Here is a 22,350-nt window from a genome sequence, read left to right on the forward strand (position 1 = left end):
GTGTCTGTGAGGTTAGCTATGAATCCGCTACATTTGCTGAAAGTTTCCTTTGAATTTGACTGATTCAATTTAGTTGAATTTGTATGTGTACCAAGTTGCTGATGTGGTAGATTCTGAACTGGAAAAAATAATTTAAATATCTCCTAATTGTAATGGGAATTTTTGTACATGATTACCAAGTACTAGATAAACCAGGTATATTGTAACTGATACAGGGCCTCTTTTTATACATTTTTCATACATACTGGGGGAAATATCATTCAATCATCTTGATTCCTGCTTCTAGAATAATACAGTATACTGTCAAAATGGCAAATAGAGGACCTTGTTGATCAAAAGGGGATGTAATCAGTGATACAGTTTTTAACAATTAATGTTTACTTATATCCAAGTACACTTGTACTCTCTTCCGAGAAACACTTAGCTCCATCATGGAATCAAAAAATGTAAAAATTATGATAAAATGTTTGTTTAATGTTGTTTATTAATTCTTGTTTGTTTGTTTGTTTGTTTATATTAAGTGGCTAATCGACAGCTAGGGTCATTTAGGGCCAAACTTTAAGAATTCAGTTCTAGTAATAATGAAGTGTTATTTATAAGAATGATTGATTCTATCCAGTAGACACTTTGAGTAAAGATTGATCCTCTCTTTTTTTTCTAATTAGTTTGTCTATCATTTTCAGTATATCCAATGGTGTCCGAGGTAATTTTGTACAAGATTCCACCATGTAGTTTGAATATTATAAGTAATTTGTTTATTAGATTTAGTATGGTAAATGCCGTTGGGGCGATATCAATATCTATACACATTATATATATAATCCACCTGATTTCAAAATGTAAATTATTTATAGGATTAAAACACAGAGCTGCTTCCTTCAGCACAATGCATTTTAATCTGGCCACAATAGACCGTTCTATATCATACACACCAAATGCATGATTACTTTGTAAACAAAAACTGCCATGACTTTGTAAAAATATTTATTGACCACGAGTCCTTTGGCACTACTGTAATCAATAATATTATAATTATGTATTGAAATAATTTTTTTACACACATCAACATTCCATTGTTATATTTGATTGGATACCCCGTGGTTTAAAGAATTAGTCAGGGATACTGTATCAGAGTGATATGTAGGCATCCAAAATATAACAACTTGCTGAATACTGATAATTAAAAAACCTGAACAGGACATTAACCTAGGATAAATGTCTAAATACAAGCATGATGATATTAGGTCAACTCAGAAGATGATTTGAAATTAACTGGTTTTGTGTAAGATAAAGAAGATATCTCCGTTAAAAATCTCTGTTTTTGGCTTTGTAACTATAAGCATTACAATCAAATGTAATAGATTACACTGTATACTTACATTGTTTGAGGGTAGCTACTTGTTAGTAATTGTTTTAATCATATGAGATGTATTTTAAATTAAGATATTATAATTTCTTTATAAAATGGTAAGAAAAGGATAAACGCTTTTACTTCAAGCCAATTATAATATGAAACAAACCAGAAACGGTAAAATTGTTTTTACATATGTTTGATAATTTCATCATTAAAAGTTTGTTATATTTATGAAAAAGACTAGTCAGTTGAGTATGAGTGCTTACTTAACATATTATATACAGTGATTTCTTAAACTTTCAATATAAGGGAAATTTTCATTTTAAGATTGTACCATCTATTTCATCATTTGTCACATTTAATGCTGCCAGGAAGGCTTCATGGTTCCATAGCAAACATTTTACTGTTGTCAGTACATGATATCTGTGAATGAGTTGGTTATCCTGCTCTATAATTAGCAGTATGGTACTGTGAGACAGGACTATAAAGTAGACAATAGTTCATTAGTTTTCACTATCACAAGGAGACAAATACAATTGCACTCAACAAACATGCTTGGTATATGCTGCTTATTGAGATGGACACGGCACCCATAAATCATCTTAGACTTATGTATATGTACTTGGGTAGTCAAGTTGAAACACTGAACCTACCACCAAGAAGGCATTGCTTTGTTTCCCCATTCAGATGTGAAAGGGTATCGGGTACCTGTCTGACTGTGTCATATTCCCTTAACTGGTACAGAGATCTAGTTCCTCCGGATCTAGATTGACCTCTCAGGGGATCCATATCTCTTACATGCTTCCAGCCGGGCTAACAAGAGTTATTAGATTTAGTTATATAACTTGTTTTGTAATTGTTGTAAAATAAATTAAGTTTTATTTATATAATTGAATTGAGAGAATCTTAGCAAAATAAAACTTAATGCATCCATCATGGATTGTTAATTATAAGGATATTGATTTGTATGTATATAGCCAAGAATCTGTTGCTGTTACAGTATACTACACTGTATTTTTTTTTTAATTGTTTGTTGTGTATTATTCCTTATTTTTTTCCTTTTTTGTTTTTCATCAAAAGTGATATTGACGTCATAGAGTGTATTGACATCCAATTAAAATTGAAATAATCTCAACTGCTATAAACATCATCAATAAGGTGAGAAATTAACCGTGAAAATCCTTCCACATATTACGAGCTTCAGCGACTCCCACATTAGAATGTGCTCTATTTCAGTGCTACCCTGTGTGATCGGTCAGATTTCTCAATCAATGGTTATTTCATTGTTTTTTCTTTATTGCCACCCAATGGAGGTCATAGCTGAAGTGCTGTAACTGTATTTATTGAACCCAATAACTGGAGAAAAAATGGTTTCAATTTTATATAGAGTGTACTTTACCCAATTTTCCTTTATGAATTGATGGGTTTTTTCATCCCATGAAATCTTTGTTTTCACTGAGTTACTTTACAGAGCATATATTGAAAGCACTTGATACACAATGGATTGAGGAAAGTTCTTTTTGTATGTAAAACATAAAGTTCTAGGGCATTTAATTGATACAGTAAATTAAACAGGTATTTATTATGGTGAATGACCTTAAGATTTAAATGAAAGTTGAATTCTGCTGTTAGAAGGCTGATTGGTCAATCACAAGATATGTAAGAGTACTTTATAATTTGTTAAATCTAAAACTTAAACAAAGGAAAAATTATTCACTAACTAGTTCATGTCAATCTTGCACACCATGCACACCAAAACCCTAAGCAAAAACTGAAAACTATACAGGAAGTCACAAAATTAAAGTTATATATGTTGATAAAAGTAAAGATTTTCACTGACAATATTCTAAGGGCACAATGACCTTTTTTTTAACAAGATGTAGATCAAAATACAAAAATTAGGAAGATTTAAAGTTATAAAAATTAAACAAAGTTTGCAAAAGTTAGAAATTTGACCTTTTCACTTTTACTATTTCATGTTTTGGTTCCAGATATTAGTCTGCAGTTCAATATGATCTGAAGAGTTATAATATGATGTACTTAGAGTACCTACCATGAAAGATTATTAGAAAATTACCTATTCCATCTCTTCCATTGCAGATATAAGCCTGAGATAGATGTAGCGGACTACCAGGGTAAGACCGTCTTTCATCGTGTGTGTGGTAATAAAGACCCAAGGTACTTTCAGAAGCTGGTAGAGACGTACAACGGCATACCAGAGGACGTGATGGATCAGGCGGCCGATGATGGCATGACACCTGTCATCATCGCCTGTCAAAATGGCAACCCAGAACAGCTCAAAGAGCTCCTTGATAAAGGGGTATGTCCTTCATGTATTTTTATTACAAAAGATAATGTCCTGGTGACATATTCTGGTAAAACCAATTAATAAATCCGATTCTGGATACGTCCCGTTTCCATTGGTACAATATGCTTTTTCCAATCATTCACAAAGTATTCAAATCTATAGCTACTACTACTTAATTTAAATGAAATGACACAAATTTATATGAAATGCTTTTTGAAATATTTAAATATTTGAAATATATTTTTTCAATGACAAACGTACATGTTTGATGATTTAAGGATACAGTCAAAACTTGATGTATGTAATGTGCACAATTTTTTGGTGCTAAGATAAAATTTGAAGTTGTGTGTGTGTGAATTGTATTGTTATAAAATGTTTCAATATTTTAGGGAGTAGGGGGGGGGGGGGAGTCCAAAAAAGGAGCAACTAACTACATGATTTTTGGTGACAAATTCCCAGACCCTGATTTATTTTTCCTCTATGCTTTGGTTACAGGCTTCAGCCAGCGATGCTGACAAGACAGGGAAGTCGGCACTACATTACTGTGCCGACAACTTAGAGACACAATGTGCAGAGATGATATTACACAAGGACATTGATCTCCTAAATTCCAAGGATGAGCAGGGATTTACCCCACTCCACATGGCTGTTATTGGAGGTAACGCCCCTCTCCTACGTCTCCTGCTCAAGAAGGATGCTGACATTAACTGTCTAGACAATGAACACCACACGGTGGCTCACTGGGCAACAGGTGAATATAGACCCCTAATTTATAAATATACAATATTTTTACATTGAATGTTTATGAGCTTATTAACTTGTAACATCTTCTAATGCATAAGTTATTCTTGGATCTTGGCTAGTTTAATATCTTGGTTGTCGCAATAGGGATTGCATGACTATGTATATCTTCGCTAATTTTAAATGGCTTGTTCAATATATGGTATAGGCCTATAATATGAAATATATGCCAAAAAATCACACAATCACATATATTAGATATATATATATATATTCACATATGTATAAGGTAGTGTAGAAGTTCACTACAGTGATGATGCTCTGTAATACAATAGTTTTAGTGTTATAATGAAATTAAATTAGATTTTCCAATTGGCCTCAAGAAAAATGAAATCAATCCGAGAACTTGCTTAAATATCCTGCATTTGATCATTTACAAAAATTTGAATTGTAGGTTATAAGAATTATTTTTAAATCCTTTGTAAGTGTTATGCAAATTCTTTTCTTTCTTAATTGTGATAAAATGAAATTCTTAATAGCTACATGTACATAGAATGAGTAATCTTAAAATAATCAGGAATTTGCATTAATTGAATTGAACTAAATGGTGATTTGTGTCATATTTTCTTAAATTTAACTGGAAGGTTGTATTAACCATTTAAAGAAAAAAATGTTTTTCGAACTACACAAAAACCGGACTTGCTACCTGTTTATATTGGTTTGGTCAATCAGATATGGGTACATGTACCCAACCCTTGTAGGCCTGTGTCCAAATCTTTAACATTCCAGCCGTTGTATTATATCAGCCTTAGAAACCTGATATATTCAGTCACACATCCAACTGTATAGGTATATAAGTACTGCTTTGTGATGTTATGGAGGGGTAGTGAGTCAGATCCACACAGAGTTTCATTGTAATCCACTTTGTACTGTTGCCATGCACCTACAGGGTTTGTTATGGCATCAGAGTCTCATCAATAGTGTTATTTACAAAAAACACATGTATAACAGTAATCCTACCTGGAGATAAAATCTGATACACCGAAACAGTGGGTTACCTCCCTTAGATTTTGCCTTTTAAACTGTAACAGCAAATTTCTGAAATCGTTCATAAGTTTATGAAAGATGAAATCAATACTTCACGATCTTTAGATCTTATTCTGCTTCATTATGTTTTATGAAATGATTTTTCCAGTATGCTGTAAAAAATTCTGTTTCAATCTTGGCTTTTGTGGTCTTTTTGTGAACAGTACACTCTATTGTTCTGGTTGATCAAAGATCTAGCTGTTAAATTGCGGTTTATACTTTTTCTGTTATTGTGATGAACAACTAGATGAAACTATGAACTTTGAGTTTTCTAATTACATTTCTTTCATGGAAATATTTTTTTCAGTTTGCTAGTTAAGTTTCTAGTTAAGTTTTAAATTGATCTAATAAGTTGCTGTAAAACTCAGCGTACGTGTCTATATATATGGTTTGCTGACTAAGTTTATTTTATTTTATTTTACTTCATAGTTTTTGGGCTTTAAATTCCCAGAAAAAAATCCATTTACCTTATTTCTACATAAACAAAGTATTATGTTGGTTCCCAGGTTACTTTGAATCTTTTGTATGACGTCATACGATGCTATTTTACCCTATAAGATGTCATAATTTTAGTTCAGGTTTATATTATAAGTATTGGAACTACAAAAGCATTCCAAAGTTATTCCAAAAACAAACAAAATATTTCAGATTTGCACATTCCAATAGTCACTGCACATAAAAAATAGTGTGATATTGTAAGTTATAATTAAAGAGAATCTTAAAATTTGACAATGTAATTACAATATTGAATGCGGAATGAGTAAAAATAATTAACTTAAAAATGGGATAAGTTCTTACATTTATTTAAAAGTTTTCAGATTTTCTCTGTTGAACAATGTTGGCTTATCACCATTATACACCATTAATATAAATTGTTATTTGTTGAGTTCGTTGTGCACATACGATAGGCTTAGTAGTAAAATTATTTTTGAAAACTTGTATTCTGCCTTTGCATATTACAGAGTTAGCTCCCTTGTGGGTAGATATACATTGTTAAGTTATTATTTTGTGAGTTTTCTCAAAAACATATGACGTTACGATTGCAAACACATGACATCACTATTAATACCTACTCACAAGGGCAGATAACTCTGTAAGATGCAAATAAAGAATATTAATAATGAAATGAGTATTATATGACATCATATACGAGACAATTTGTGTGATTTTATTCTCCCATCTTGTTGGTGTTGTACTGATCTATTTATATCCTCCAATCAACACTCAAAGGGCATCACATGACAGGACGTAAAGGTAAGGGCAGACCACTCTACTACAACCACAGTATACGTATCTCTATTTATATCCATTTTGTATATGGTAGCATATTTAGTCTGTGGTGTGTTCTCCGTGAGTGGATTTCTATGTACATGCATCCGATAGTGATACTGCTTAGATGCACCTTTTGTCTACGTTTTTGACATTTCAAAATCAACTACATGTATACATATACTTCGATCCTTACTGATGCTTGCCATACATGATATATGATAATTAATTTTCATTTCTCTAATGTAGTGTCCATTTAATGTAGTAAGTAAACTCCCTATAGTGATGTGCCATTAGAATGTATACTGTACTTTTTTTGCAATGGAATTTTATCTTATAAAATTAGTGGTTTCTATTGATAGCAGGATTGAACTTGGTCTGACCGTGACCTTATCTCCTATTTCACTATTCTTAAAGTCAAAAATAAAAGTAAATGATGTTATTTTTTAGTAGGAAATCTACTATTGATAGTACTTAATCATCAATATCTGCTTAAATTATGAAAGGAAGTACTCAGTAAATCTCAAATTAGTTGATTCACAAAACTAGTTTAAGTCATATACTTTGTACATTTGTATATATATTTTAATATGTAAGATACTATATAGAAAAAAAAAAAAAACTATATAAGTACCAATATACACATATACCGGTACATAACCTAGCTTTCATACCACTAAAATTTAGTATATTGATACATTTAACCAGAATTGATAAATTTATGCAAAATAAACATTTCCTTTTCTTTGTTTTTGCTTTACTGCCATTTTTCTACTAATTACTTTTTATTTGACAGCACAAGATATGCATTATTGGAAATTATTAATTCATATGACAGTAAAATATATTGAATGCTACTTGATGACATATGTGCCCTATTCAGCTATATGTCAAAAATAATATTAAGACATATGTGATATATACTGTAGATGTAGCCAATATATTATACATAATTATACTTATCTGGATTCTCAAACATCATTTAAATCATCAACTGGCCTCGATATCTAATATTACAGGAGAAAACAAAGGAGAGTAACTGCAGTAGAATGGTTTCCTGGAGTGCCTGTTTCTAAATTTTCTAATTTTTATACATGTATCATATATTTATTAGTTTTAGAAACAGATTATTTTGTGTGAGGTATGGATGTATGAAAAAATCTCAAATCTATAGAAATGAACCACCATTCTATTAAGTAAACACACAATGGGTCTTTTAAAGATTAACTTTAGATGTTATTTGAATGATGTATTGTCAACTTTTATAAATAGACATTCACATTGATCTCTTTATTCATTTCTGTATTACGTATTTTCTACTTTTTGTAAGTTTGTTAAATTCTGTTGTGTTTTCTCTTTATTTTTGACACTCAGTTGATCTACATATATGGATTAAATTTACAGCTATTACAAAAAACTTGGATTCAACACTTTTTAAGTTGTCAATTCTTGAGCACAGAAATACATTATGAAGTTTACAATTGTTTTCAGCGAGTTGTTTGTACTGTAGGAATTCAAACCAGGGAATTGAATTTCACTTAAGATATTTTAACTGTATATCAGTTAAGTTAATATATATGAAACTTCAATAATCTATGAAAAAAAACTCTTTTAAGAAAAACAAATTCCCATGCACAATATTCAGAAAGTATCTCTCAGTTGTGCATGGTTTCTGAAAAATGGGAAATGTAGGATTTTAAAAAACCGTTTAAAGAAAAAAGATTTAATTATATCTGCATTGAATTGTAAAACAAATTTAACATTTAGTTACTCTCTACATGAAAATAACACTGAAGTTAATATATATATCATGTACAGTTTAACACTGCATGCTAATTACAAAACTACATTGTGGTCTTATTTCATTATTATTTTGTGTTTGAATTTAAATTAGTATTCCATTGTATACAAAATTAGATATAACTTTGTCAAACAAGTTCAAAAACTCATTTGTATACATTGTACATAGTACATGTTCATATATCATTTTTATGTTTCATCAGTTCAGAATATTGTCTCTTCAGATCAAGTGTGTTATTGAAAATACATTCAATCACTTTAAATGTTTTAGGATAATAATTCAATATCTCTACATTACTTACTGTGTCTGTTGATCATTTAAAATGATTTAACTGGCCAGCTATGAGTAAGGGGAGATAACTTGTGTTTTACAGTATGTGGCCACCTTGAGGTTCTGGAGATTCTACTGGAGAATGGAGCGGATGTGTCGCGGGCAGACAGCCATGAGGCCTACCCTATACACTATGCAGCCCAGATGAATGGGAAGGAGAATGGTCACACAGATCCAAAGATAGGGGAGAAAGTCCTGAGGAAACTGGTGGAGAATGGTGTACCCATGGATGTCCTCGACAAAGATGGTCGTCAGCCTTTACTGTGGGCTGCTAGTGCTGGTACATTATGTTGTTTGGCAATTACTTCAAATATCCTGATATTGATGCTTCCAACAGTATCAAGTTTTATCCTAGCTTTCATTCTCAATCAAAAGCATCATATATATATTAAATGTTTTACATATAATGAATACATCAGTAAATCTACCAGTGAATTAGATATATTTTTAGGTCATCTGACCGAAGGTCAGGATGACCTATTGTCATCGTGTTTCGTCCGTCGTCGTGCGCCGTCCGCCGTCCTCCGTGCGTCGTGCGTAAAACTATTTATACAAAAGCCTACTCCTCCTAAACCCTTGAGTGAATTACATCCATATTTGGTGTGAAACATCCTTGGGGAAGGATAATCATATTTTATATAAATGAGCCTGGTCCGACCCCTAGGGGCTGAGGAGTGGGGCCCCAAAAGGACAAATTTTCTTAATTTTAGCTTTAAAATCCTACTCCTCCTTCATCCTTGGATAAATTTCATCCATATTTGGTGTGAAACATCATTGGAGAAGGACAATCATATTTTATATAAATGAGCCTGGTCCGACACCTAGGGGCTGAGGGGTGGGGCCCCAAAAGGGCAAATTTTCTTAATTTTAGCTTTAAAATCCTACTCCTCCTTCATCCTTGGATGGATTTCATCCATATTTGGTGTTAAACATCATTTGGGAAGGACAATCATATTTTATATAAATGAGCCTGGTCCGACCCCTAGGGGCTGAGGGGTGGGGCCCCAAAAGGGCAAATTTTCTTAATTTTAGCTTTAAAATCCTACTCCTCCTTCATCCTTGGATGGATTTCATCCATATTTGGTGTGAAACATCATTGGGGACGGACAATCATATTTTACATAGATGAGCCTGGTCCAACCCCTAGTGGCTGAGGGATAGGGCCCCAAAAGGGCAAATTTTCTTAATTTTAGCTTTAAAATCCTACTCCTTCTTCATCCTTTGATGGATTTCATCCATATTTTGTTGTGAAACATCATTGTGGAAGGACAATCATATTTTATATAAATGAGCCTGGTCCGACCCCTAGGGGCTGAGGGGTGGGGCCCCAAAAGGGCAAATTTTCTTAAATTTTAGCTTTAAAATCCTACTCCTCCTTCATCCTTGGATGGATTTCATCCATATTTGGTGTGAAACATCATTGGAGAAGGACAATCATATTTTATATAAATGAGCCTGGTCCGACACCTAGGGGCTTAGGGATGGGGCCCCAAAAGGGCAAATTTTCTTAATTTTAGCTTTAAAATCCTACTCCTCCTTCATCCTTGGATGAATTTCATCCATATTTGGTGTGAAACATCATTGGGGAAGGACAATCATATTTTATATAAATGAGTCTAGTCTGACCCCTAGGGGCTGAGGGGTGTTAGGGCCCCAAAATGGCATATTTTCTTAATTTTAGCTGTCCCAATTCCTGTTTTCAGGTTTCGGTCTGCGATCTCAATGAAAAATTTGTCTATAGGGGTTTTAATTGATGCCGAACAACATACAACATTTTCTTAAAGATTTTTGGTATTCCAAGATGGCCGCTGGCCTACTTACTGTTTTAAGGTTTCAGTCTCCGATCTCAATGAAAATTGGTCTATAGGGGTTTTAATTGATGCCGAACAACATGAAAACATTTTCGTAAAGATTTTGGTATTCCAAGATGGCCACTGGCCCACTTCCTGTTTTCAGGTTTCAGTCTCCGATCTCAATGAAAATTGGTCTATAGGGGTTTTAATTGATTCAGAAGGGGAAACTTTAGGTGAGGACAATCATATTTTATAAAGGACCGAGCTAAGACCCATGGGGATAGTACGGCGGAGGTCCAAAATGGGAGCTTTGCTGAAATTTGGCTTTAAAATCTGACGACTCCTCATATTAATCCTTGAATGGGTTACAACCATATATGGATGAAGGGCTACAAAGTTTGTTCAACAAATGACATTTACCTATTTCAGAAACTTACATATTCAACTAAGGAGTTCCTTGTATTGTTTATATTAATCGTTAACCAATACTTTATACTGTGACTTTGTTGTTTTGTGCCATGAGTCAGATGACCGTTTAGGCCCATGGGCCTCTTGTTTTTATAAATATTTTGTAGGTAACTCTGAGTCATGTAAGCTGCTGGTGAAAGCTGGAGCAGATGTGAATGCTATAGACAAGGATGGACTGTCAGGTAAAAAATGGTGATATCCCAGTACAATGAAAATTAACAACATAATTTCATGTTTTAATGACCTTGAAGGCACAAAAGGAATATCTTATATACTTGTGATAAATGTGAAAACAATTTGGGATTGATGCAAATCTTATTACGTAAAATTGATTAGAAGACTTATAAAAGGTTTAAATATTCTTCACCTAGAGGCAGGGACAAAGACTTTTGGTGAATGAATTGTTAAACTTTTTTACATAAAATTGCTGTAATAATATATCAGTATACATGTAAAGTGATTACAGTGATTACATATCAATTGATTTCTCTGTCTCCTCAGCTCTCCACTGTGCTGCCTCCCGAGGCCATACCAAGTGTATCGAGACCCTGAAGAATCTCGGTGCCAATGTAGATCTGGCCGACAAAAATAATTGTACGGCATTATTCTACGCTATCACCCTTGGTAATAAGGAGTGTACCAAGGCCCTTCTCAAGTTTGGTTCAAACCCAAATCACCAGGACAACCGAGGGAGGACGTAAGTGTTATATTTTATTCTAGGTAATGGTAGACAGATAATGGATGGGGCAATTTTATAAGTAAAAAAACCAGTTTTAGAAAGACTCTATTTAAAGTTGTCCTTCATGCATTTGAAAGGAAATATTTCATAGATTCTAAAATATTTCAATGTATTTAGTAAGAATAAAAAATTGTTTTCCAAATATGAAATATGGTGGTAGATATCAATGTCCCATTGGTTTTGGGTGTAAAGGGAGATAACTCTTGTATGTTTCAACAACAAGATGATTTTTTTCAGTATTTCCTTTTTGTTATAAAAGATAAATAAATCAAAAAGCAAATCACAAGGTAATTGATTATGTCTCTAAGTGACTTTTGTATTTATCTTTTACTACCTTAGATAAAAGATGATCTAAATATTTCATCGGTACCACATGTCTTAATGTGAAAATAAATTAACTTATCTTTTTCTATTTAGACCAACCCACTGTGCTGCCATTAAGGGTTGTGTGGACACTGTTAAAATGCTGGATAAACATGGCGCCCAATTGTGGACTGCGAGTATCCGCGAAGATTGTCCCATCCACGAGGCTGCCCAGGGTGGATTCTGTGGTAAGTCTAGATCTTATATAGAAACAACTAGCATACATATGTTACAGGCCTAGGGGAAGGGCAACTGCACTTTAAAAGATAGCAAATAGTCATAACCTTATCTATATCAGCTAGATTAGTAATTGTCATTAATTAGGTAACAAGTGGCAGTTTTCTATTTGAATATAACTTAATAGAGAGTTGGTTTTTGACAATAGGCTTTAAAAAACTTAATGGATATATTCAAAGAAAAATATGCAGTTGCCTAAAACTTGTGTAGGGTTTAAAAATTTTTAACTTGTGTTGGGTTTAAAAATGATCTTGAATTTTTGCCATTCAGATGTTGTGAAGTACCTGTTGAAATGGAAGAATGACCCGAATGCTGTAAATCTACCAAATAAGGGAGGCCGAACCTGTCTACACATAGCTGCCATAGTGAATAACCTGCCTCTGTGTAAACTTCTTATCGACAATGGCGCCGACAAAAACGCCACCATGGTCCACAAGGTAAACTTATTGATGTATAAATGTCTCTGATTAACTTAGTAGGGTTTTAGGTTTATACAATTTAATGGATCAAAATATAGGTTTCCTTATCAAAAAGTCGCTCCTTCACTTCCTCTCCCCCCTTCTCCTCCTCTCTGGGTCTTCCTATTTAATATCTTACTTTTGTGCATGCTTTAATGATAATTTTTTAAATTTCCTACTGTAATATTGTATTTGACACTCTTTCTTTCGTGCAATACACATTAAGATCCAGTTGAGAATTGTAATATGAGTTTTTCTTGATGACAGATATTCAATTTTCAGATATTCCTATCTCACCCCTAGGAGGGTGAATGATTCTTTTTCTCTTACCCTGTGCCCCACTTTGTGTTTTATGTGCAAAGATATTGTGTAGCTTGTCTTTACCCTAGGATGAGACAGAAAAATATCTCACCGGTAAAATTGTGGACCCTTGTCCGGTTTAAGAGAAAAGTTAGTCTTGTTTTAATTTGTATGTTTTGATAACGCGGCACCAGAAGGGAATTTTTCTCTGATCACAAAAGTACATTTTATTTTTAAAATTGCTTTATTGTAACCAAAAGAAAAACACTCTTGATCATTATGTTTAAGAGAATGCCAGTAACTAAGATTCCTATTTATTTCTTATTATGAATGAGCAGCAGCTTTGAGGTGTGATTTTGTCGTATGGAATCAATAGTTCCACACTAGGTTATCATCTAGTGTTGCCTGGTATGTTTGCTCCCTTTTGTACTTATTTAATGTATAAAAATCTCCCCAACAGTATACCACTGATGTCCTGGCCATAAATTCAATGATAATTGGTAATAATCTAATTTTAGACCACAGAATAGACCCCCTTTGTATAGTTTATGTATAACATACATCAAATGTCAGATGATAATATATCTATTGAGATGTTTTTTTGTAGTGTTTATGGTGTACTCATTGTAATCTCTGTTTACCTTTAATATTTTCATTTGATATTTAAATGAATGAATGGATTTTTGTTTAAATTGAAATTTGATTTAAACAGTATGTATTGTGCTTGTGTGTTGTTGTTTTGGGTGACTTAATTGGGTTTCTTGTTCAGGATGAGTTTGTTTGACTATGCTACCATAAAACTCTGCTGGTAACTACATAATCACCAGGTGTAGAGGTTTAATATGTCCCTTGGTTAGATACTAACGTTCAGGGTATATGAATTATTACAGGTAAATAATTGATTATCAATTGGACACCTCCCAGGTGTTAAATCCTATCATCTTCAAAGGTTATGAGGTAACAGAAGATAAGAAGGATATAAGTAATATACCTGCCAAGTTTGGCCAGATTTTGTTAAGTTATTGAGGTGATTAAAACGATTATGGATTTTGAAGTGGATGAATGAATTTGGACGACGGAGACATTTAGTTTTGCAGTATAAATGTACTATAGTTTAGTCGTCATAGACAGATCACTACTGCATATAGGTCCCTAATATCTATCTGTCAACAATACCTGCAAAATGGTACCTGAAATGTACAAGGGAAGCCATTAAAATATTTCATTGGTCACCTGAATGTTTTTAAACTTACATTTTAAAGCATTGTCTCCCTAAAAGGAAGATCGCGTAGCAGAGATAAATACTATGGATTATAGGAGTATACTGTTATCAGTGTCTATTCTGTGTGTATCTCTGTGTATTGGTTCCGTCATGGCTCTTTGTTTTAAACACTGGTCTCTAGTCAGGTTAATGGTCTAGCGCCATTCTGTGTATTACCATTGACGTGTCCTTGTAATTATCCGTAATGCTTTGTCAACCTGGTGCTTGATTCGTAAGATTTTTAAATATGTCAAAGGGACAAAGACTCAAACAAAATTCATACAATGAAGATGGTCAAAGGGAAAAATATTCGTCAAGAACAAACTGTAATATAATTCTCTATTATTATAATATCAATTTCAAGTAAATGAGGATAAACCTTTAATAAGGGAACCAATCAGCTAAAATCATGATGCGTTTAAAATCTCAGACTCAAATTGATTGACTAATTATCCCAGTTTGTATGCATGTTATTGGGCGGTTTGGTGTTGTTTAGCTTGTCGTTGGTACATTTAAAAATATTTTACATTGAGTTCTTTGCGGTTATAGATTAAACATAGATAATTATATCACTATAGAGCCCTCAGTATCTGTGTAATGGCTGGCCATGTTTTGATCGGTAACAGAATCGTCCTCGCTGATAGGCCACCAACGTCACAATGTATCTCAAATCTTCTGTCATCATATTCAAAAGCTACAAGCTGTCAACAGTTCCAAACTGATATATGTCGTTGAGACAGATTCATGTGGATATGACAAACATATGGCCTAGAGACGTCGGCATTGAAAGATTTTAATTCACATAGTGTTAATACAATATCTATGGATGGATTGCTTACAAATTCCAAAACGAAATCCTAATTTGTATTTACAAATTCATTTCTAAGGACCTGGATTAGAAAAGACTTCACATATCTTTTGTATATTTATAGGTAAAGTTCTTCCTCACAGGCAGTCAACCAAATGTTATGTTAAATACGAGGATTTATTTGAGGGAGTGATTGTGTATTAAAATGTCCCATTGGAAGTGGGCCTGACAATAAAAGGCTTTGGATGGTACTTGTATGAATTTCTCCCAATACACAATCTAGTGTGGATATTTCGTGGATTGAGTGGTTTGGCTGTCCACAAGTAAATAGTATATTTGGATAGCGGATTTTAAATGTGCCGGTATATTTATCTTAGAGATTTGAAGAGTATCCATGAGATTTGTCAGTGTAAGGGTCTCACTGACGGTGTTATATAGAGGTATAGTGTACAGTTGATTCTGACACAGGTATGTATTGTGTGAACTGTGTGCATCCTCTGTTGCATTAGGCATCTGTACAACAGCTGCACCACCTTGTCAATGAATGACATTTTAGTGAATATGTTTTTATTTTATAACTACAATAGTACTTTTATTATATATGTTATTTAATTCAGTTATTTTTATTGTAAATTTTGTTTTGTTTATTATATACATCTTGAAAAAGCAACTGAACATGGATGTTTTTGAATCAAGAAATGATTAATACTGTCACAAATTATCTTTTTCTTTACATTGTGAGAAAGTAAACGATATCATTTGTAATGAAAAATATGAGGTACAGAGGGTCTTTAACAACTTGAGTTAGCATACTTGTCTTGGAAATGCAATGTTATTGTGTTGAGCACCGTTTCATAACAAATTAAGATCCATGTAAAATTAGATTAAAGATAACAGGCCTATAGGTTACTTTGGTTGTCATCAGATGCAAAGACTCTCAGAAGGAAGAAATAAGATAGTGTACACAAAGTGGAGGTAAAATGCCTTATCAGCTAAGACTATAGCTACAATTTTCATTTTGAGCCTAGTTGCTATGTAAAACTGGCTAGCTCAGGCTAGTATTAAACTTTCCTTAAGACTGGTTGTAGTGTAGTAGTGGAAATGTATACAGCTACCTGACTAGTTTTTGCAAAAAGGAATTTCCCATAAGACTAGGTGTAGCATAAATGCAGTGGTATATGTCAGCTTCCTAGCAACTGTATGCTATGGCTAGTGAAAATTTGCCTTTAATATAGGTATAACAGAATTACAAAAGTGGAAGTATAAGACAACCTTAATAGCTCAAGCAACAGAATTTAAAGTTGAACTACAAAACAAACATTTAGGTACATGGCTTTTTGATTAGCTAAGGTAATTGGGGATCAAATTACAGGTATAAGACATCTTTACTAGGTTAGGCCATGGGAATTCAAAGTGTATGTTCAAGGCTCCCTTTTAGGATAGGCAATGGGAATTGAAAGTGGAAGTTCAAAGCTTCCTTCCTAGGATAGGCAATTCAAAGTTAAATGATTCCTTAAAAGGTTAGGCAACAGCAATTCAAATTGTAGGCTCTTGCAAGACTTCCATATCTATATTTAGTCAGACAATGGAATATCACATTTTCCCTTCAAACTTACTCAAAATTATACCTAGAGTTAAAGGAGGTAGTTTATACCGAAAGTTGTAAACGTCAGTGCAATAAATAAAAATAAAACTTGATAGACAAAATGTTTTCAGCTGTAGGGGTTATTCAGGTAAGATTAAGATTGTGTATGGTTATTGATTATTTTTTTTTAATTCTTTACCGTTAGCTACGGTTTCAAATTTCAAATTAGTTTTTCATCTTCTTTTTATTTGATTTTAAATGACAATCAAGATTGCTATCATTAGCAACCCACTAGGAGTAAAATATAGGGCATCGTTCTCAATATGTTTTGATTAAAAAGTCAAATAAATACTGCTTTAGTAAATTAACAGTCTGTCCGAGTCATTAAGCTTTGTAATCGTATATTTGGTATAGTAAACATATTGAATTTGGTATTAAAAGTTGGAGATTAAAGTTTGAGTAAATGCTAATCATATTGGTGATTACAAACACACAAGTGTACAACACAAATGAAAGGCATAGTCAGTATATGTATTGCTAAAAACGGAGTTCAATTCATCTTTCAATTTAAATTTCTAAATCCTCAAAGTATACCGTTATAGAAAGTTGTGGGTCAAATACCTACTGTGAATGTTGATCTAGGGAGCAAAGCCTCTTTGTACTAGCTGAATACTAGTGCACTAATGTGAGGTCCTTATTACACTGACTGAGGAAGTATTGTGTGGAGTTTTATAGTGTCCCAATGGGCCAACCAGGATTACACACAAAGATAGGCAACAGGTTAGGAGGTAACACTGGTATTATACAACAGTATATTTTACTTTAAACGTTTACATATCTGTTGTCATTTTATAACTTCATTTTATGTACTTGGATTTATCAGTTATTCTAACTGTAAATATCGTTTCTAATTAATGGTGAACATGGCCTATGATGAAATATTCGTATGTCATACATACTATAACACAGATTACTACTTCTGTCATATGCATTATATAACACATATCTGTGGTGTTATTGTTTTGGAATGATTTGTCTAAAGTATGTGGTGTGTTGTGATGTCTATCAAATATAAAGACCCAAATGTTGATATAATAATTCATATAACTATAAATGTATATGTTAGGGAGAATATAAATGTTCTGATGTATATTTCCCAAGTGTATCACCCCACTCAGAAAAGCACATGTCAGAACGAGTATTCATCAAGTCATGCTATATGTTCATGCTTAATTAGATACCAATCAATAATGACTCTGTTAACAGGGATGATTTACGAGATTTTCGCTATAGTATAAATGATTTGGTTTTTTGTGACATTGTTAACTCGGTTGTTTAATCTTAAGTTACTTCTTTAAGAAAAAACAATTAATGTTAACTTTACCATTTGTTTTATTCAAGTAACTTATTTTCACATTTGTCAAAATGACTTAATGCGAATTGTATGATGTTATTCTATCATATTTTCTGTACACACACATTTTAAAACAATCAGTGTAGTAATAGCAGTTGTGAAAAGACTAATTTGTCTATTGGTTTTATTTTACCTGTGAAATAACCCCCTACAGATTTCGATCAATACATATACATATATTGGGTCTGTTCCTTATCTGATAAATCTCTACATTAGAAAATCAATGAATTTAAGTGTAGAAATGACAGCTAATTCTGGGCCAAGGTTTCGTGTGATTTGTTCGGTAAGCTGTCTCCCTGTTTATCTTGTATCAAATTCCTTTCCATAAGGATAGTGTTATAATTATTTCTTTGAATATAAACTTTTGTGTACATAGACTAGCTGATGTAGCTGTCATGAATGACGCATATCTGTTTTCTCAAACAGAATAATGCCCTTATTATTTTAACATAAATACATGTTTATTAATAGTTACTAAATTATTTATAAGAATAAAAATAAACACTTACTATATAAAATCAAATGTTCGTGGGTGCTGAAGCTTTTAACTTATTTCATGAGTAATAAATTCGTTGTTTGTCTGTGAGGCATCGATTACTGTGATGTATAAACCAAGTTTATTGTTTTAATATTCGTGGTTCAAAAGCAACAAAAAATTATTTTTTTTAAAAACCTGCTAAAAATCATGCTATACAGTAAATATAGGGCATTTCAATTTAAAATAAACATTCCATCCCTTGGTTCAATGTAATTTGAATAGCTGGTCTCCCTCTGCTATCCCAGGTTTCTATTATTAGAAAATATAAAGATATCAAGCTATACATCAATCGTACCATGTTATTAGGCTATTATTAATCATATTTACCTTTGTATCTTGCAGGACAAGACCTATACCCCCTATGACGCTGCAGTAGTTAAGGGAAATCAGGAGACAGCCGATTATATCAAAGGCAAAGGTGGGAACTCATCCTCAGACTTGGACAAATCTGGGAAACGGGAGTCGAAGTCTGCTAAATCTCGTCGTAGTGTACTCACGCTTGAAAGTACACCAGAAGAGCGAGAAAAGGAGGAACAAGCTGAAAGTGATAAAAAGGAAGATGTGATTTTAACGCCTGTTGCATCACCCTCTAAAGGTAAAAAAGGAAAAGGTGATAAAGATAAGGGCGGTAAAGACAAGGAAGCTGAAAAGAAAGACAAAGAATCAGAGAAAAAGGGAAAAGACGAACAGAAATCAGAAGGGGGGGAAGAAGAAGAAGATGATGCAAAGGACCCAGGAGTGAAACCGTTAGTAGCTGCTGGTGTAGGTATAAAAGCCAAAGATAAAAAGGGCAAAGAGAAAGAAACAACTGACAAGAAGAAAACAAAAGGCAAAGCAGAGGAGGAAAAGGATTCAGACAAACAGAAAAAGGAAAGTCAGTCAGAAGAGGATGAGAAGGACACTGTAGATAAGGATAAAACTGTTCCACTTGGTAAAGGTGGCGTTGGTGCTAAAAGAAAGGGAAAAGGAGAGAAGGAGGTTAAACCTGAGACAGAGGACGACGAAGAGCAAGAAACTACCGGCGATAACAAAGAGGAAGAAGGTAAAAAGAGCAGAAAGTCTTCTGAACAAGACGACGAAGCTGCACGCATTGCTGCGGCTGCAGCAGCTGCAACTGCCGTGAAAGTAAAACGAAGAGACGGCAAAGAGGCAGGCAAAAAAGACAGTCGTGGAGACAGTGGTGTAGAAGCAGATTCTGAACAAGAGACTTCAGAGGAGGAGGGTAAAAAAGAGGAAGGTAAAGAAAACACTGATCAACAAAAGGGGAAGACTGGCCAAACAGCAGGAGGTCGTGTTCACCGTAAGAAGAGAAGAACAGATACAGTTGAGGAAGAGGAGGAAGAAGAAGAGGAAGTTGAGGGAGCTGGAAAGAAAGACACTGCTGCATTAGCTGCAGCGGCATTACAAGCTGAAGAGGATAAAAAGAAAAAGGAAACCGAGGAACAAAAAAAGAAGAAAGAATCAGAAAAGTTAAAAGAAGACAAGAAGAAGAAAGACGCAGAAAAAATAAAAGAAGACGAAAGAAAAAAGAAGGAGGCTGCTGAAAAAATAAAGGAAGACGAAAGAAAAAAGAAGGAAGCAGCAGAAAAGTTAAAAGAAGACGAAAGAAAAAAGAAAGAAGCAGCAGAAAAATCAAAGGAAGAAGAGAAAAAGAGAAAAGCAGAAGAAGAAAGGAAGAAAAAAGAAGCTGCTGAGAAACTTAAAGAAGAGGAAAAGAAGAAAAAAGAAATAGCTAATAAGAAAGGACAGAGAGTAGCGACACCACAACAAGGGAAAAAATCTGGAACTGACGCAGAAGACCATACACATCCACCAGCAGCAGGTGCAGCTGGAGTAGGTTTAGCAGCAGGTAAGAGGAAGAAAGAGGTTTCAGAAGTTCAAAAGGAAGAGGTTGGAATTCAAACAGATCGTAAACAAGAGAAAGAAAAGCCACAGACAATTGATACTGGAATTCAGACAAAGAAACAGCACACCAAACAGAGTGGAAGTCAGACTGAGTTATCAGGTGACCAGGTGGTAAGCAGAGAATCTTCTCCTGCTCGTCAGCCTAAATCTCGCATCAGGACTGCTTCAAGAGACGAATCCGAAGGAGAATTTGAGGTTCCTAAAGATTCACCAGAATCTGAAGCAGAGGCTCTGAAAGAAGCGGCCGCAAGAAGAAGTTCATCACGGGCAGAATCGGAGACTAACCGTGAAGAGAAACCACAAAGTAGACAGCGTGTCTTACAATCACCTTCTAAGGTTCCAACTGATGGAAGAATTAGTCAGGGATTATTAGCAGATTCCAGGAAACCCTCACGTCAAAGAACATTTGAGAGAAGTGACTCACCAGACCTTTCTTCAGGTGATGAAATTGATGAGAAAGACAATGTTGACGCTCCACCCAAATCTCGAAGACAACGTGCACAAAATAGATTACAAAATAGGACAAGGAAACTAAGAAATCGCCAAGTAACCGGTGTGTATGATCCTGATAGGCTTTCTAAACCTGTCAGTGTTCACAAACAAATCAGAGACAAAAAGAAGTTAGCACGCGAACGTGATAGTCAATTGAACGGACGACTTGTAGAGATGGATCGTGCAGACGAAATTAATGATCTTGAACACTCAATCTTACGTACTCGTCGAGGCGGTGGACGGTGCGTCAATTCTATACAGGAAAGTGTGCGTCGGTACCAAAGTGAGCGACGTATGGTTCGTCAACTTCATCAGCTCAAGCGTGCCCAGATTTACACCGGACCTATGCATGACGTGGTCTTGTTCAGTAAGCTGATGGATGTCTATAGAAACAACGCCCCGCATGATGCAGACAGTACTCTCGACTCGCAGGTGCTTGAGGACTGGGAAGGCTACCTCCGAGGTAAGTCATGTATAGGTTATCTAATAGGTACAGTATAACTGGAATTCTCTTTCAGCATGCACGATCTTACCGAGGACATATTTTTAAACACTACATAGAAATCTTATGTAAAATGATTTTGGAAGGTGAGTTGCATGTCTATATTTACAGCTATCACTACTGCCTTGGTATTATGCTCAAACTTTTCTCTTGTGCTGAAAGTCTTGGGCAGAGAAGACCTTGTGTACACAGGAATCCTAACCGAAACTGTCTGTTTCAGATAACTTTGAGGATAGAGAGGGTATTTATATCAGAGTGTAGTATGATTTGGGAGTGCTAACTTTGACCTCATGTCGTCCTTTTACCTATCCAAATTACAGTGTCACTCTATCAATGCATTACAAGTAGATTCCTTGATTTGACTTTTATTTGGATGAAGTAGAATCATTGTAGATTAATTTCTTGCTTGAAAATACAAGTTTTATTGCATAATATACCCATAAGAAAAACGATTATACAGGCTATATATCTGTAGGTCAATTTGACCTGAAAAAATCTTGACCTGAAATTCACCTGAAATTCACCTGAAATTGGAAATCAATCGTACGCCCACAATACTATATTGACTATATATATGAAAAGTACATATATTTCTATG

The 22,350-nt window shown here is 34.0% G+C and overlaps 1 protein-coding gene and 1 long non-coding RNA gene across 16 annotated transcripts in view; one reads left to right on the forward strand and one right to left on the reverse strand.

Annotated features, from left to right (window-relative positions):
* LOC138318683 (inversin-like) overlaps positions 1-22,350 on the forward strand; it is a 69,036-nt gene that overhangs the window by 36,089 nt on the left and 10,597 nt on the right. For 10 of the 15 annotated variants that reach the window (XM_069261291.1, XM_069261281.1, XM_069261284.1 and 7 more), the window contains 10 exons: positions 3,455-3,674; positions 4,158-4,413; positions 6,720-6,743; positions 8,933-9,169; positions 11,258-11,332; positions 11,652-11,847; positions 12,307-12,440; positions 12,760-12,926; positions 19,196-21,713; positions 21,973-21,993. In XM_069261291.1, coding sequence (XP_069117392.1) covers positions 3,455-3,674; positions 4,158-4,413; positions 6,720-6,743; positions 8,933-9,169; positions 11,258-11,332; positions 11,652-11,847; positions 12,307-12,440; positions 12,760-12,926; positions 19,196-21,713; positions 21,973-21,993 — 3,848 coding nt within the window. Of the gene's footprint in view, positions 1-689; positions 704-3,454; positions 3,675-4,157; positions 4,414-6,719; positions 6,744-8,932; positions 9,170-11,257; positions 11,333-11,651; positions 11,848-12,306; positions 12,441-12,759; positions 12,927-19,195; positions 21,714-21,972; positions 21,994-22,350 lie in introns of those variants that run through there. The other 5 variants (XM_069261292.1, XM_069261282.1, XM_069261286.1 and 2 more) reach the window with 3 other exon arrangements.
* Positions 1-22,350, reverse strand: part of LOC138318685 (uncharacterized) — a 57,715-nt gene that overhangs the window by 27,504 nt on the left and 7,861 nt on the right. The gene's annotated exons all lie outside the window — the stretch shown is intronic.

The sequence above is a fragment of the Argopecten irradians genome, chromosome 3, assembly GCF_041381155.1.
Source record: "Argopecten irradians isolate NY chromosome 3, Ai_NY, whole genome shotgun sequence".
In the NCBI taxonomy this organism is placed as follows: domain Eukaryota; kingdom Metazoa; phylum Mollusca; class Bivalvia; order Pectinida; family Pectinidae; genus Argopecten; species Argopecten irradians.